Source organism: Pelophylax lessonae (assembly GCF_965119305.1).
Source record: "Pelophylax lessonae genome assembly, chromosome: 1".
Classification (NCBI taxonomy): domain Eukaryota; kingdom Metazoa; phylum Chordata; class Amphibia; order Anura; family Ranidae; genus Pelophylax; species Pelophylax lessonae.
In genome coordinates, this window is record NC_138768.1 from 307,528,280 (window position 1) to 307,545,900 (window position 17,621).

The 17,621-nt window shown below is 41.0% G+C and overlaps 1 protein-coding gene across 1 annotated transcript in view; it reads right to left on the reverse strand.

Moving 5' to 3' along the window:
* The window catches only part of NIPSNAP1 (nipsnap homolog 1), a 78,201-nt gene that overhangs the window by 11,427 nt on the left and 49,153 nt on the right, over nt 1–17,621 (reverse strand). The window contains exons 3-7 of the mRNA XM_082269420.1: nt 16,373–16,418; nt 7,844–7,938; nt 7,709–7,779; nt 7,324–7,464; nt 5,523–5,554 (exon numbers count right to left, since the gene is read on the reverse strand). Of these exons, the coding sequence (XP_082125546.1) occupies nt 5,523–5,554; nt 7,324–7,464; nt 7,709–7,779; nt 7,844–7,938; nt 16,373–16,418 (385 nt within the window). The remainder of the gene's footprint in view (nt 1–5,522; nt 5,555–7,323; nt 7,465–7,708; nt 7,780–7,843; nt 7,939–16,372; nt 16,419–17,621) is intronic.

Consider the following 17,621-nt stretch of genomic DNA (forward strand, 5'->3'; position numbering starts at 1 on the left):
ATTGCTTGCATGACTCTTTGCCAAAGGCATAAAGAGTCCACATGTTTCGGTAAGCGCTCCTGAGTTTATTGTGGTGGCAGCTAGACTGGTGGAGATTTACCTGCTCTTTCACTTGGAATTACACTTGGGAGTATTTGGTAGACTTGGTGGACATACACTAGGATATCAACATTCCCATTATTTAGAAACTTTTTCTTCATTAAGTGGACTTTACAATTGGACCTTAATTTAATTTGTTTTGGTGGAATATCACATTTATACTGTTTTTGTGTGAGCTGTCTCCAAATAGTGGAGGTGGTCAATACTCATTGAGAGGTACAGTGACCCCCCACATTGGATAGGACATTGATACTCAGCTCCATACCTGCCAACTGTCCCGTTTTTCCCGGGACAATCCCGGCAAATAGGAGCCTATCCCGGGTATTTTACAGTGTCCCATGTAAATCACAGTGTCGCTCTCACCCCAGCTAGGAGTTGTAGTTCTGGCAGCAGGTTGTCTCTCTCTGTGCCCGCTCACTCTTCCCGCCTGTCGCAAATTTAACGTGTCACCGAAGGCAGGGTGTCAGCATGGTGCACTTTCCAAAATCCGCCAGCAGGGGGAGGCAGAGCACCTTCCGACAAGCTGGAGGCCTCACACTCCATTAATTACTACTATCAATAATGTTTTTTTATAGATATAATTTATACACCTGTTAATTGATACATATATATAGTTTTCTAGCTCTAGATAAATGTGTGTACATATCCGTGTATGCATATATATATTATATATATATATATATATATATATATATATATATATATATATATCTATATAGCTCAAAAAAATGAAAACAGACCTCAATCCTCAATGGGAAAAATCTCATGCTGGATATCTATACTGGTATGGACTTGGTATGTGTTAGGATAATATGGACTGGGTAATGTGTTAGGATCTATACTGGTATGGACTATACTGGTATGGACTCTGTAATGTGTTAGGATGGTATGGACTGGGTAATGTGTTGGGATCTATACCGGTATGGACTGGGGAATGTGTTAGGATCTATACCGGTATGGACTGGGTAATGTGTTAGGATCTATACCGGTATGGACTGGGTAATGTGTTAGGATCTATACTGGTATGGACTGGGTAATGTGTTAGGATCTATACTGGTATGGACCGGGTAATGCGTTAGAATCTATACTGGTATGGACTGGGTAATATGTTAGGAAGGAAAAGATGCTACATTGTTTTATGTAAATGAAAATGATCACCCTACAGAGGGCTGAATTCAAAGACAGGTGAATAAAGTGTGAAATGTGCTCAGGTGTGACCATACAAAAAATGTGATATGTAAATCTAAATAAAGTATTAGGTGTAAATAAGTATGATAAAACCTAATTATACCAGATAGTATAATCATACTTATTTACACCTTGCACTTTATTTATATTTCCATATTACATTTTTTCTATGGTCACACCTGAGCACATTTCACACTTTAGAATTGCAGGGAATTGTGATGAGAATTTTAAACTTTAGGCAGAAGTAGTGCAGCTGAATGGGAGAATTATTCCAACTCTGCTACTTTGGCCTTAGTTTTCAATTTCCTGTAATTCTCTCTTTATGAAGTAGACCCTATAATCTGATAAGTAGGCGGAGATTAATTATGTGGAGTGGGCAGAGCTTCGGGGAAGTGGGTGTGGTAAGTAATTGATAGCTGTGCTGCAAAGTGTCCCTGGAAATTTTTTTTCAAATGTTGGCAACTATGCAGCTCCTTGATGACTTTGCACATTATTTTTTTGCACAGTATGCACTAAGCTCTTTTCTATTTGGTTTACTAACTTATCATCTTTAAATGTAAAAGGGTGACTTCCGATTCAGAAATGGTATAAGTTTTTATGCATTGAGAGATCTAGGTTTCCTTTTATGCGATGATACATACATGATATATTCATTTGATTTTTACACTATATGCACTCAGCACTTTTTCAAGTGGTTACACTTAAATTGTTATACAAGTGGGAGGAATCTGACTTTATATATTTTGAGCGCGGCACATAGAAGGACTAAATTTAAATCCCGGGGCGGCAAAAGAGACTGTACAGGTGGAGCCACGTCAAACCCCCTGAATGAAGGTATGAACTAAAGAGTGCGTGGCTAGGGTTCGCTGAAAGAAGATTGCCAAGGCAGACACCTAGCCCTTGATGGTACTCAAGGCCAACTTCTGATTAACGCCCCACTGAAGAAAGGTTAAGATCAGAGCCACAGAAAAGGATCGAGGATGAGCGCCAATCGACTCACACCAAGAAATGTAGGCTTTCCACATACGATGTATCGTATATAAGACAACTTCCTCGCTTTCACCATTGTAGGGATCACTGACCCAGATACACCTCTATCCCTCAATACCTGTCTTTCAATAGCTAAGCTATTAAAACTAGCGACTGTAAAGCAGGATGGTAGATTAGCCCTTGGGACAACTGGTCTTCTCTGAGAGGAAGCCTCCAAGGGACGTTTACGGCCACCGGGATGATTGGAAGATCCTCGCTCTTGATTCCTCGCAGCAACTGCGGAAGAAGCCTGAGCCGAGGATTATACTGGTCTTACCGTGGCCCTTGGACGCCTGTGGCGTCTGAGCAGAAGAACCCGTGTTCTCGCCACGTACTTCAGTATCCTCTTGTGGAGCCAAACCTGCTAAAAAGGAGCTGCATGTAGGACTGTGCAAACAGAACTGTCTTGAAAGTGGATACCACCGGACTCAGAACCTGTCTGCGACGAGGCTCCTTCCCTTTCCTAGACTGTGGCAGGAAGGTACTCTTCCCCCGTGATACCCTTAATGAGGTCATCCAGGGTAGCCCCAAACAGGCAATCGCCTTAAAAGAGCAGATCAATGAGAGCTTTCTTAGAGGCTTGGTCTGCAGTCCAATTCTTAAGCCAAAGCACGCGCCTAATCACCACCGCTGAAACAGAAAATATGGACAGCACAGGAGCTGTATCCAAAGCTGCATCACAAACTGCAGCCCATGGACCAACTGGTCCACTAAATTCAAAAAAGCAGCGGGGACCTGTTCACTCACCAGGCCCTGGCGCAAAAGCTTAGGCCATTCAGTTAGGGTCTGAGACACCAGGGCTGAGGCAAAGACAGGCCGCAATGCCGAACCAGCCATAGTAAACAAGCTGCGTGTCACATCCTCTGCTTTTCTGTCAGCTAGGTCCTTACAGGATGGGGATTCCTCTACTGGGATCATGGTTACTTTATTCAACCGGAAAACAGGAGGGTTCACCACTGGTGAACTAGTCCACTTTTTTAAAAGTGACTCCTTTTAAAAGGGTAACATACAGCAAAATGATTGGACCACAAAGTGTAATTTTGCTTGTTCCCATTCCTTACAATAAAACCTGTCAAAATAAGGCACATAAGGAAACACCTTTGGAGTGCAAAGTGACTTATGTGTACTAAACGACACAGCCAGGTGTGTGGCTACATCAGCCACATCCTCCATTTTTAAAGTCTTACGCACTGCAGTGATAAGTGGGTCTAACGGCACTTTTTCATCAAGTACTCTACATTCTTTTATCCCTAGAACTTATACAACCTACAAATCATGCTCATTTACTGTGAGCTGTACATAAACAATCATTTCGGCAGGAGTTCCCTGACACACGAGCAGTATTTGAAAAGTTGAGGAAGACCAATTAATAACTAATTAATAATTAAATAAAATAATCAAATCAAGCAATTCTGAGAGTTACATTAGTTCAACATATTATACCTATACACTTACAAAATAATTCACCCCAAATAAAATGAACTAACATCTTCTTAGTAAAAGTAGTCTTTAAAAAGCAAATACCCTGTGAGATATTTCAATCAAGAGAAGACTTCACCAAAGTGAATACAGAGGGTTTACCACAAGATGTAAACCATTGGCGAGCCTTAAAAACAGGAAGGCCAGATTAGAGTTTGCCAAACATCTAAAAAAGCCTTCACAGTTCTGGAACAAAATCCTATGGACAGATGAGACCAAGATCAACTTGTACCAGAGAGATGGGAAGAGAAGAGTATGGAGAAGGAAAGGAACTGCTCATGATCCAAAGCATACCACCTCATCAGTGAAGCATGGTGGTGGTAGTGTCATGGCGTGGGCATGTATGGCTGCCAATGGAACTGGTTCTCTTGTATTTATTGATAATGTGACTGCTGACAAAAGCAGCAGGATGAATTCTGAAGTGTTTCGGGCAATATTATCTGCTCATATTCAGCCAAATGCTTCAGAACTCATTGGACGGCGCTTCACAGTGCAGATGGACAATGACCCGAAGCATACTGCGAAAGCAACCAAAGTTTCAGGGAAAGAAGTGGAATGTTATGCAATGGTCAAGTCAATCACCTGACCTGAATCTGATTGAGCATGCATTTCACTTGCTGAAGACAAAACTGAAGGGAAAATACCCCAAGAACAAGCAGGAGCTGAAGACAGTTGAATAGAGGCCTGGCAGAGCATCACCAGGGATGAAACCCAGCGTCTGGTGATGTCTATGCATTCCAGACTTCAGGCTGTAATTGACTGCAAAGGATTTGCAACCAAGTATTAAAAAGTGAAAGTTTGATTTAGGATTGTTTATCTGTCCCATTACTTTTGGTCCCTTAAAAAGTGGGAGGCACATATACAAACTGTTGTAATTCCTACACCGTTCACCTGATTTGGATGTAAATACCATCAAATTAAAGCTGGAAGTCTGCAGTTAAAGCACATTGTGTTTGTTTCATTTCAAATCCATTGTGGTGGTGTATAGAGCCAAAAAGATTAGAATTGGGTCGATGTCCCAATATCTATGGACCTGACTGTATATACCTTGTTAGATGATCTGTATACTGCGGTCACGTGATACTTTGCAGGGTCCGCCCGAGTTCAGAATTTTCATGTAGGAGGAGATTTCACTGCCTCTTGAAATCCTCTATAGCCTGTGTGCTTTTATGGGAGGCGGATCATCCATCAATCAAGATGTGACATCCCACCCAATGTGTTCTTTTTTAGTTACTGGGCATGAAAGGAGGGAGGGACTGGGCTGTCATTTAGGATCTCTATACACACCCACATGTGTGATGTTAATACCATGTGACCTGAATAGTTCAGCTCAAACCAGGAAGCTTCCTTTCCAGCAATATAGACCAAACTGAGCATGAGCAGCTGAACTACACTTACAGTGTCTTATCTGGACTTGTCCAGAGTGAATGTGCAGGAGGGGGGAGGATCTGTGCACACAGGATCACACAGCCTTTTACACAATGCAGAGGAATAATCACTAAAGTTACACAGTGATAACAAGCATGCTTTTCTGCATCTACAGACAGATTTTACTGTTGTGGGTTTAGTACCACTTTAAAGTTCATGTGTGTGTAAATGCAGGAATCCCAAAACTTTCGACAATATAGTGTATATTAAAAGAAACATAAGAGTAATACAGTTCCTTATAAGTTTACTACTTCCGGTGTCTGAATAGAAAGATAAACAGTAAAAACTATGTAACTCACCAGTTATTTCCCCATTCAATCATTGTTCCTGGCTAGAAGGTAAGAGAATTACATTAGTTAGGGTTAAAATAGGCGGATGCTGCCCATTTTCATAAATTGTATACGATTGAATAATTTTGGTATAACTGCTCTGTAGGTCTCTTGCGCATGGGTGTAATAATTTACTCATGTTTATGCTCAGGATCTTGTTGACAGAAAGATCCTGAGTAAAATGTTCTGTAAGGGCCATACATAAAATGCACATAAAAGGTGCATAGTCTTATACATATATTAAAGTCTTCCTCATCCTCTTCTATTTGTCAGTATTGCAATATACGCCCTTATATACGCGTATGTGCGTAAAAGACTGCACTCAAATGTATAATTTTTATTTTATTTTATGGCTTTGTTCTCGTTGCTGTAGAAGTCCTCTTACACATGGGAGAAAAGAAATGCCACGTTTTATTGAGGCCTCTTTCACACGGGGAGGACTGTGGCTGAGATCCGCTTGCTCAGCAGGGGCTCTCTCCGCTGAAACCCGCTGAGCAGGCGGATAACAGGTCAGTCTCTGCTCATGCACCGATAGTCTGTTTACACCCAACTGCCATTCGATTCGCTGGACAGAAGGGGAACGGATCCCCCTTCGTCTCTTTTTGGTGGATCAGATTGGATGTAGGCGGGTGTAAATTGGACACACCCGTCCGTTTACCCCTCACTGCTTCATAGAGAAGAATAGAGGTTCCAATCTGGTCTGCCTGAATAACAGTCAGGCGGACCCGATCTGAACTTTTGTCATTCTCTTTTCCATGGGTCTTGAATTAAAATTTACTGGAGGTCCAGTCAGTAAAATGTACTTTCGGCAGAGTTCCGAATCTCATGTTTTCACGTTAAAACATCACAGTCCCCCTACATCAGGGTCTTTAGCCAACTCTTCACATCACAGTTCCCCCCCCTTTACATCAGTGTCCATAGTCGCCCCTTTAAAGCAGTGCAACAGTGTCCTACATTTCCTTTCACATCACAGCCCCCTTTGTCCCTTTATAAAACACAGGACCACATTATGTCGCAATGCCCCTCCACATCAGAGTGGCCTTTTCCATGAAAGCCTCCTGTCCCACCTTGCGCAGGGTAGAGGCACTTATCAGCGGTGTGAGCTCTCCCGAGTCTCCCTCCCGGCTGCCGCTGTCATTCTCGCAGCAGGTGGAGGTGGGAGAAGCAGCAGATCTGGACTGAGGGCAGGAGCTGCCCAACTTAATGTTAACAAGTGGGTGAATACCTGCTTGCTAATTTGAAAAGACTACCGCTCTTTGTCCCATCTGTAGCACCTCCCGCCCCCGCCTGCTGTGGGGATGACAGCAGTGGCCAGGAGGTAGACTTGGGAGAGCTCATACAGCTGGTAAGTGGCGGCCCCGATCTGAAAAGGACTGTCACTTGGTTTGGACCGTGGTCTGCCATTTAATGATCCCTGCTCTATTTAACAATATAAAAGCCGGCTATAGATATACTTTAGGTATTAAAATCTCTTTACAATCAGTTCACACTCAAAAAAAAAAAAGTCTGGAATAAAACTGGTCTGAGCAAAAAATTTACTTTCCTGGCCCCCATGATTATAAACAACAAGTGGATGCAGGAATTCACTTCTTATTTAAAAAAACATTTCTGATGCATGACCAGTTTTACTTCTGCAGTAAAATTAGGTGGGTTTGTGAAATATTTTCACTAAAATTTAATCCAAATGCTTAGACATCACACCAGTTTCCAAGTGGAGATCATAAGCCTTAAAACGCTGAGCTCTCTCTGTATGTGGATAAAAGAATGTTACCTTTAACCTGTATGTGCGTAATTCATAGATGTTTGGTCCTTTACGAGGTACTGGTTCATTCCAGAAACTGAACTCGAGAAGAAGCTGATTTCTGCGGGAGAGCAGCATGCGGCTACGCTCCTCACGGAAAGCCAGATATTCCTGCAGTAGAAAGGATATGCTGTTGTACTTTTAAGAATGGCCCAGTTTTAGATATGTATTTTTAGGATAATGTCAACTACACTGGGAAAATAAAATCCTATAACAGAATGAGGAATAAAAAGCTGGAAAGTCTAAAAGAAAAAAAATGAAAAAAAAAAGAAAAAGCTCTGTGATGATTAAGATATAAAGCAGATGTGTTTTTACCAAAATTCATACATGAGGATTTTGAGGCTCTGTCCATTACCTTGTTATTTCGTAATTTATTCATACAGTCCATGAGAGCAGGATATCCCCCAGAGAATCGCCATAGATGAACTGAAAGGGAAATTAGCATTTAACCAGCAAACATTCCAGTGCCCCCCAAAATATCTGCACTCACCTGCTTGGTCTTGCTCCCCATACCACGTATTCCAATTACCCACCAGATCACATGGGTAATCTGGATCCTGGTGCAGCTTGGGTAGGACCTCTTCTCTGCGTGGGAAACAAACACTTTTTACACAATCCTAAAACAAAAAGTTTCAAGCCCAACCTTTTTTCTATTAAAATAGAACACTAATATAGTAAGAAAATAAATTAAATTGCGCACCTGTCTTTTCAATAAAGTGAAAATACAATGTATCATCTAGACAGATATCTTAAATGTTGCCAAATTGGAAAGGCAATTTGCCAGTAGCGGTCATTTTTTATATTCTTTATTTAGGGCATAAAGGGCATGTTCATTATTATTGAATAAAAAAAAAAAAAAAAGACAATTAGAAAAAGACATTGACAGATCAAACATACACCCGCATATAAAGAGGTGCCATCTTGTACATGGTTCGGCCCCCTACAATAAAGACACCAAATAACCATATCTATTCCATAATAGACATGGAATGCCTTAAGTTTTATAAGTAACTCTGTAACTCGACTGCATGTTCACAACAAGGGATCAAAACACAGAAACCAGCTCGCAAGTCAACACTCATGAAAGTAGATAAGGGTAAAGTACCGGAAAGAGGGGATACAGGAAGAGAGGTAGAGAAAAGTAATGAAACAAACATGGGGAACAGGAGAGAATAAACCGTGCAAAGGAGACAATACCTCCCACTCGGGCCCAGCTGGAGCAGACTGCTATCTTCTGGAAGTTGTATAGAGATACCACCTAGATCCCTTGCATGTCAACTGAGTTAGATCAAGATGGAAGAGTCTGAGCGTAGATCAATGACAGAGCTTGGTATGAGGTAGATCAGGTAAAGACAGTACAAGGGGACCAGGTGTTACAGAATGTTTCCTCATGGTTATAAAGGGTAGCTGTCAGTTCAATTTAATTGACTCTGGTGAACTACATCTGCATTTTGTTAAGGGGGGGCATTGATTTCCATAGGGCCAGAGCACAAGCTCCGGCCTCACTGAGCGGTTGGGCCATGAGGGTGAATTTGTATAGTTTCTGCGACACTGCTAACGTTCAAGAGATGATGATGGGGCTGAATCACAGATCCAGTGATGTAAATGGACAGATTACTATGCTCACTTCAGCTCAGAATAGACATAGTACAGGAAAGTCCCTAAGATGTGTAATAAAGATCCTTGACCTTGCTGGCACCACCAAAAAATACTAGGCATCTTTGGGATTTGCTTATAGAGAGATGAATAGGAACACAATAGCAATCTTTTGTACAAGGTGAAATTACTTTAATGCCTGATCAAAATCAGATCTGCAATAATCCAATAATGCAATCTAGCTGTCTTTTTCAGTATATGTGAGCATGTGCTTTTTAGGACCAGTTCACCCTGCAATGCTCATCCACAACTTCTGAACACCACCATTGTCAACTATAAAGCCGTATGCACTTTAGAATTCTGTGACACAAACAAGGGGAGATTTACTAAAACTGGAGCACACAGAATATGGTGCAGTTCAGCATAGTAACCAATTAGCTTCTGGGTTTCATTGTCAAACCTTAATTGAACAAGCTGAAGTTAGAAGCTGATTGGTACCATGCACAGCTGCACCAGATTCTGTGTGCTTCAGTTTTAATAAATTTCCCCCAAAGTTTGCATCAGTGGAACCTTGCTCACATACTGCAGAGAGCCTTCCTTAAGGCGCACTTTAGAGATATATATCTGTGTGTGTGTGTGTGTGTGTGTGTGTGTGTGTGTGTATGTGTGTGTGTATATATATATATATCTCCACACATACAAGTGATCTTTGAAAAGCATAATTCTATATCTGTATATACACTGCAGATATACCTGTATATCTGCAGTGTAAGATTTAAAGTGCTGCTGCCTCTGACTGTAAGCCTCAGAAGATCTGGAGTGAGCTTTATGTGCTGCTCAGTTTTCCCATTCCTCTAACAAAGAAATAGAAGCACTGCCTCCACCCAGATTGCCATCCCAACATAAAGAAACAGTGCAAGGTAAAATAAGTAATGGGAAAAGATCAGCAGCAGGAAGGGCACAGGCAACACTGGCGACTAGTCCTTGGTCCTCTGCCTTTTATTTTTCTGGACACAGCTTCCAGAGTTCAAGTAGTTTTAAGGACTGAAGGTTTTTTACTTTAATTCACCTCTCTGCATTAATGGGAGAAAAGAAAACAAAAACACACCTTTAACTGTCAGCTCCCCCCTGCCCCCCCCCCCCCAAATAATTACCTGAGCCTAATCTCAAACCAGTGCTCTGTCTGAGGGCAGCGGTGCTGCTCTCTCTCCCACTGTTCCAGTCAATCAAATACAGTGATCAGGGAACAGGGCAGAGCTGCACTGTGTGCGTCAATGGACACACAGATCGAGGCTCAGAATCGTGCCTGCATGTGTGCCATCATAGAAACTGGCTTCCTAAGGTGACTCACAGAGAAGGAGGAGGAGCCCAGAGTGCTGGTGGAGGACCCCAGAGGATGATTATGGTGGCTCTCTGCAAAACCACTGCACAGAGCAGGTAAGTATAAAATGTTTTTTAATTTAGAAAAATAAATAATTTTACAAATTACTTTCAGTTCCGCTTTAATACATAAGCTAACGTGGTTACAACAAAAGCTTGTACTTGTATATAATATCAATAATAATAACCATCAATAACAATTTACAAAAATGACTGCCTTTTTAAAATCAAAGGTTATTAGTAAAATGGATTAACGGTTTTTTCATATATGTAGGTATTGTACGCCAACTGCGCTTGTCAAACCTGTACCTAGGCTACACAAACCAACTTAAAAGAAAAAATAAATAAATGTAGCCATCCCAAAATACTATGGTTAGGGTGTTAATTTTAATGTGCAGAGCAAAGGACTTATTATAGTGAATAAGAAAACTGCTACTGTTGTAGTTCCTGTTTTACCCACAAGATGGTGCTGTGTTCCAGGGACACTTGCATGGATCAGCAGAAAAAAAAGGGGGCGGCGAACGAGGGAGGACGAGAGGAAGACTGTGTGTCTCCAGGTTCCTGAAGAGATAGAGGACTGGATTGCTGGTATTTCTCCCCTGAAAGGAGCAAAACTGAACCGGAGGACACGGGTCTGCAACACAGCCAGCTGAATCTGTCAAACTGAGTTGTGCACTGATATCGGGAGGTGGTATTCAACCCCCCTGTACTGTTATACAGCAAGGCTTTGCCCTTTTTACAGAGACTCTGGGGTGTTCCCGTTCCTGCCCTTCAGACAAATATCTAATCACTGACCACAGTTGATAATTACCTAGCCAGTAAAAGTGTTTAAATCTTTTCACTTCAAACAGTGCATTTAAATTTAAAACAGATCTCTGCAGTAGAAGGAAGGAGGAAACCCATCATCCACAAGGGATCTTGGTCATGAACATTTTCCTGTTGCTAGATTGTCTGCATTTTTTTTTCCTCTTACAGGAGACAGCAACCATTTTTTTTTACATTACAATGATTACTGACTGCTGCCTCGACTGTGTTATTGCGGAGGACCAAAATCCAAAGAAGAAGGGTTCTGCTTTTCAGTGGATTACAAAACTATTACTTGAATCGTTGCATGGGCCCCCAACTCCTGCCGGTCTAACAGGGGATTAAACAGAGTAGACTATAGGAGTTTAAATATGAGTTAAGCAGGGTTAGGGGTACTAGACTATTACAAGTATTAGAGAGTTATGTATATTTGTGCAAATATATATATTTGTCTATCTCATTCCATTTAAACGCTGTGAGGGGTCCTGTTAAAGTTTATTAGGGATAGAACGAGTTGTTTGTTTATTTTTTTTTTTTTTTTTTTGCTAAGCCAAGTAAAATTAAATGCTCTTGTTATACTTTATCCTAAGTTTGTGTGGTCGGGGTACGGGTCTGAGGTGTCACCAGATACAAGTAAGAGCGAACCATACTATTTCAACAGCCATCACCTACGGGTGTGCTACAAAAAAAAGTAATAAGCCTTATTTTAACCGCCTTTCATTCTACATTTCAGAAAACTACAAGCAGCATTCTTTCATGCAACAACTTTTAAAGGCTAACTCCATTTGCACTGCTGCATCCCTACGCAAGGTGTAACATGTCCCATAAAGCAAGTGTGTTGGGTCACCTCACCTTCCCAACCAAGCTAGCGTAGTTTTGAAATTGAAGCAGTTGTGTGGGGCTCAATCCAAGATCTGTGAATAAATAAACTACAAATCCCATCTTCCACTGCGATGATCACAGTACTCATAGCCCACGGACACTTCATCCAGTTCTCCAACTGAAAGCTCGTACCTTGGTATGAACAGTAAACTGGAGGAAGAGACTAAAAGAGCCTAGCATTGCACCTGCAAGCCACATTTTCTTTCCTTGCAAAAATGTGTGCATTTATTTTTATTTTTTAAAAGGTGCACAAAGTCTTTAACTATAAATAGCTCAAAAATTTCTGGAAACTTTTTACACACTACATGGTTATATCTAGAATTCCTGAACAAACAATGTTCAGCCTGTAGACAAATGGTCAAAATGATTTCAAAATGATCCTAAAAAATACAGCATTTAAAGAGTCGCATGTCTGTCATTTTATAATAATAAAGTGGAACTGCAGTTTATATAATTTTACTTCTCTTGACATAGAGCTATTAAGGGGACTTTCAGCCTTAAGGTCCTCTTCATTTTTGCTTATATTCCTCAGCCACTGATGCTGCAAAATTCTCTCCCCACCAATGCCTGTAAATGTATTTTAGGCCGTGTGATAGGCTGCGCTGCACAGCAATTTCCTGTCTATTCCTCCCGTTTATAATAAACCAACCTGTAGTTCTCCAGGCCTTAGGAGTGATGTAACAATTCTGATGTAGCTAGTGGGCATTACTAGTTGCAAAGCTATGTTCTTTGATGCCTGCCCATGAACATCCACTAATACTCGCTGACAAGTCCTTTTAATTAGCATTCAGATATGGCTCTCATCAGGAATTATAAGAATTGTAGTTCTAGTGCGGATGTGTACCATAATGATGCAAATAAGTAAAGAGGTTAAGTATGGCTGCTCCTTGCCCATACACTAGGAAAAGAAGAAAGAAGGAAGACAAATCGGAGTGGTCATAGGATTGCCATTTTAAACAGGGAAATAAGGTATTTATAGGAGCATTGTGGTGTACAGTGACTTGAGACAGACAAACAGGGGGGGGGGGGGGGGGGAGGTCCCCCTTAATGTTTTTTTTGGAGTTCTGGAATTGGATTTCTGCTTAAAAAAAAAAAATTGTACAGTGACCAATTTTTTTTTTTTTTATGATACACAAATATGCAGAAAGGGTCAGATAGGCTGCAAGTTACTGGTTGACAAATAGTATTAGTACATTAGGTAGTAATTTTAATGTGGTCATACAATGCATCCAGAAAGTATTCACAGCGCTTCGCTTTTTTTCACATGTTGCAGCCTTATTCCAAAAAATTCCAAATTAAATTCATTATTTTTCTCAAAATTCTACAAAAAATACCCCATAATGACAACGTGAAAGAAGTTTTTGAAATCTTTGCAAATTTATTTTAAAAAAAAACAAACACATGTACATAAGTATTCACAACCTTTGCCATGACACCTAAAATTGAGCTTGGATGCATCCTGTTTCCACTGATTATCCTTGAGATGTTTCTACAACTTGATACGAGTCCACCTGTGTTAAACTCAGTTGATTGGACATGACTTGGAAAGGCACACACCTGTCTATATAAAGGTCCCACTGTTAACAGTGCATGTCAGAGCACAAACCAAGCCATGAAGTTGAAGGAATTGTCTGTAGACCTCTGAGAAAGGATTGTATCGATGCACAGATGTGGAGAAGGGTACAGAAACATTTTTGCAGCATTGAAGGTCCCAATAAGCACAGTGGCCTCCATCATCTGTAAATGGAAGAAGTTTGGAACCACCAGGACTCTACCTAGAGCGGGCCGCCTGGCCAAACTAAGCTATTGGGGAGAAGGGCCTTAGTCAGGGAGGTGATCAAGAACCTGATGGTTACTCTGAGCTCTAGCGTTTCTCTGTGGAGAGAGGAGAACCTTCGAGAAGAACAACAAAACACTCCACCAATTATGCCTTTATGGTAGGGTGGCAAAACGGAAACCACGCCTCAGTAAAAAGGCACATGACAGCCTGGCAGGAGTTTTCCCAAAGGTACCTGAAGGAATCTTAGACCATGAGAAACAAAATTTTCTGGTCTCATGAAACAAAGATTAACCTCTTTGGCCTGAATGGCAAGCGTCGTGTCTGGAGGAAACCAGGCACTGCTCATCACCTGGCCAATACCATGCCTAAAGTGAAGCATGGTGGTGGCAGCATCATGCTGCGGAGGTGTTTTTCAGTGGCAGGAACTGGGAGACTACTCAGGATTGAGGGAAAGTTGAATGCCACAATGTACAGAGACATCCTTGATAAAAACCTCCTCCTCCGCTCTGGACCTCAGAGTGGAGAGAATGTTCATCTTCCAACAGGACAACGACCCCAAGTACAAAGCCAAGATAAAGGAGTGGCTACAGGATAACTCTGTGAATCTGCTTAAACGGCCCGTCAGAGCCCAGACCTGAAATCAATTGAACATTTCTGGAGAGATCTAAAATTGACTGTGCACTGATGCTCCCCATTCAACCTGATGGAGCTTGAGTGGTCCTGCAAGAAGAGTGAGAGAAACTGCCCAAAAATAGGTGTGCCAAGCTTGTAGCATCATACTCAAAAGGACTGGAGACTGTAATTAGTGCCAAAGGTGCTTCAACAATATATTAAGCAAAGGCTGTGAATACTTATGTACGTGAGATTTTTTTTTCATTTTTAATACATTTTCTAAGATTTCAAACAAACTTCTTTCACGTTGTCATTATGGGGTATTGTTTGTAGAATTTTGAGGAAAATAATGAATTTAATCCATTTTGGAATAAGCCTGTAATATAAAATGTGGAAAAAGTGAAGCGCTGTGAATACTTTCCGGATTTACTGTAGCTATAAACTTTTAATTTTAAATAACTGAAGCAGCTGTTTTGGTCTGATAAGCCTGTTTTTTTTTTGTGCCTGTTAATATTATAATTCATGGAATATTTTCCTTTCACACACCATGCTGGAATTGACCTAGCGGGTAAAGGGGTGCAGCAATGACTTTCAAATGGACACAGTGCACAACATGGATAAGGTACAGTATATCACCAGCAGACCAACAAGCTTATTTCAAAGTCAGGCATGATGACGGGTCCCCGTGCAGTTCCGAAAACATTTCTTCTTTATGTGATTATACAATAAAGATTATTTTATTTAACCACTTTCCGTCTGCTCGCGGTAATACTACTGCGGCAGAGTGGTTCGTTATCGTCTGACGACGTAGTATTAACGTCGTCAGACACTCCCCCTTCTGGGCGGCGCTTGCGCGCCGCCGGAGGCTCGCTCCCGCTGTTTTCATTCACAGCGGGAGTCGGGCCAGGGGAGGAGCAGCGGCGATCGCCGCTGCTCTGCCCCGATCGCCGGGGATCTAGTGTGGACATCCGCCCGCCTGTGTAAACACAAGCGGGCGGATCTCCCAAGTGACAGGGAGTGACAGATCGGAGTGTTCAGCATAGCTGGACATCCGATCTGTCCCTGTCTCACACAGTCACCTCCCCCCACACACGTCAGTAAGCACCAGGCATACATTAACCCCTCCCTCTCCAATAAAATTAACCCCTTCCCTGCCAGTGTCATTTTTACAGTAACAGTGCATATATATAGCACTGATTACTGCAGTAATGTCACTGGTACCCCCAAAAGTGTCAAAAATGTCAGTCAAGGGTCCGATCTGTCCGCCGCAATGTCGCAGTCCCACAAAAAAAAAAAAAAAAAAAAAAAAAAAAAAATCGCAGATCGCCGCCATTACGCGTTAAAAAAAAAAACACCAAAAATGACAGAAATCTTTCCCTTTGTTAGTAAACGCAATAACTTTTGCGCAAACCAATCAAAATACGCTTATTGCGATTTTTTTTACCAAACATAGGTAGCAGAAAACAAATTGGCCAAAAATTTTTTAAAAAAATTGGTTTTTACATCTTTTTTGGGGGGAATTTCATATAAAAAAATGTTAAAAATATTGTTATTTTTTCAAAATAAACGCTCTTTTTTTGTTTATAGCGCAAAAAGTAAAAATCGCACAGGTGGTCAAATACCACCAAAAGAAAGCTCTGTTTGTGGGAAAAAAAGGACGTAAATTTCGTTTGGGTACGGCGTCGCACGACCGCGCAATTGTCAGTTGAAGTCGCACAGCGCCGAATCGCAAAAAGTGGCCTGGACGGAAGACAGCAAAATCCTCCGGTGGTAAAGTGGTTAAAATGGGCTTATTGGTGTGCTGGAAATATATCTTATCCACCTTAGGCACAGATAATTCCCCCTTTTCATGCGGTCTGAAAGTTGAGAACAAAAGACTTTGAGGTAAGAAATCAAAGAATGTCAAAGTACCTAATTCACACACAGACAAGTCACACAACTGCAAGGGAAATGAAAAATGCTTACGTCAGTTGGTTATAGGAATCCAAGCATTCTGGCTTTACATTATGAACTGAAACAAAAAGGAGGATGTGAAAACTTTGAGGAAGTTCATGCCATTATATTAATAACTGACAAATCACTTACTTTCTAAATTTTTAGCACAAAACACAGTTCTTTTTTTAAATCAGTTTAATATAAAACCCAGAAATGTATATAGAATACACACAATAAGCAAACATACAAAAAGTAACACGACTAGGCTTACCACATGTAACTATTACTAAAATATATATTTATGCTCCTTCAAGTGGTGGCAAAAACAGGTTAATCTTCCTATGGAATATTTGATTATCCAACATAGGGAATTCCAAGTAAATTGAACAAACTTGGGGACCCAAAGGCTGTCCCATGGCTGGCATATTTTCTCCTATTATTCCCAATTCATTTCAATGTCCATGGGTCTTTGCTTTTATAAAATGGATAAAGAAGTTGGGTTTCTTACAAAATACCAACCTAAATCGCTCTCTTCATTCTTCTCAAAACCTCCTGCTCTCTAGCTCCCTCGTCACCTTCTCGCCTACTCGCTTCGAGGACATTTCCAGAGCCTCTCCAATCCTATGGAACTCCTTACCCCAATCAGTCCAATTATCTTCTACTCTATTAGCTTTTAGACGATCCATGAAAACCCTCCTCTTCAGAGAAGCCTATCCTACCCACACCTAACAACTGTACTTCCATTTTCTCCATCAGCTCATCCCCCACAGTTATTGCCTTTTGTTTCACTTGACCCTCCCTTCTAGAGTGTAAGCTCTAACGAGCAGGGCCCTCTAAATTCCTCCTGTATTGAATTGTATTGTAACTGTATTGTCTTCCCTCATATTGTAAAGCGCTGCGCAAACTGTTGGCGCTATATAAATCCTGTATAATAAGCATAATAAGAATACCTGTGAAGGCTACTATCTGTGGCGCAGGTTGGATGCTTTGCGGTCTACCTTCTGATTACAATATGTGCGTTATGATAAATAATGTTCAATTTAGGCTGTAGTTTGTGTTTTGGCTATAATACCATTTGACTTGAGACTTTTACTTCAAAATCGTTCACGTATCAACTATTGCCCTACAGTTTCTGTATACATGTATAAGCAAGTGAATGTTTTGATACTATGTGTAGAGCTTTTTGTTGGTTTAGAATTGGTTATACCACTATTTTTGAATGCAGTCCACATTCACTATAAAAGTTAAGGTCAAGTATATAAGTCAGGACTGGTTTAAA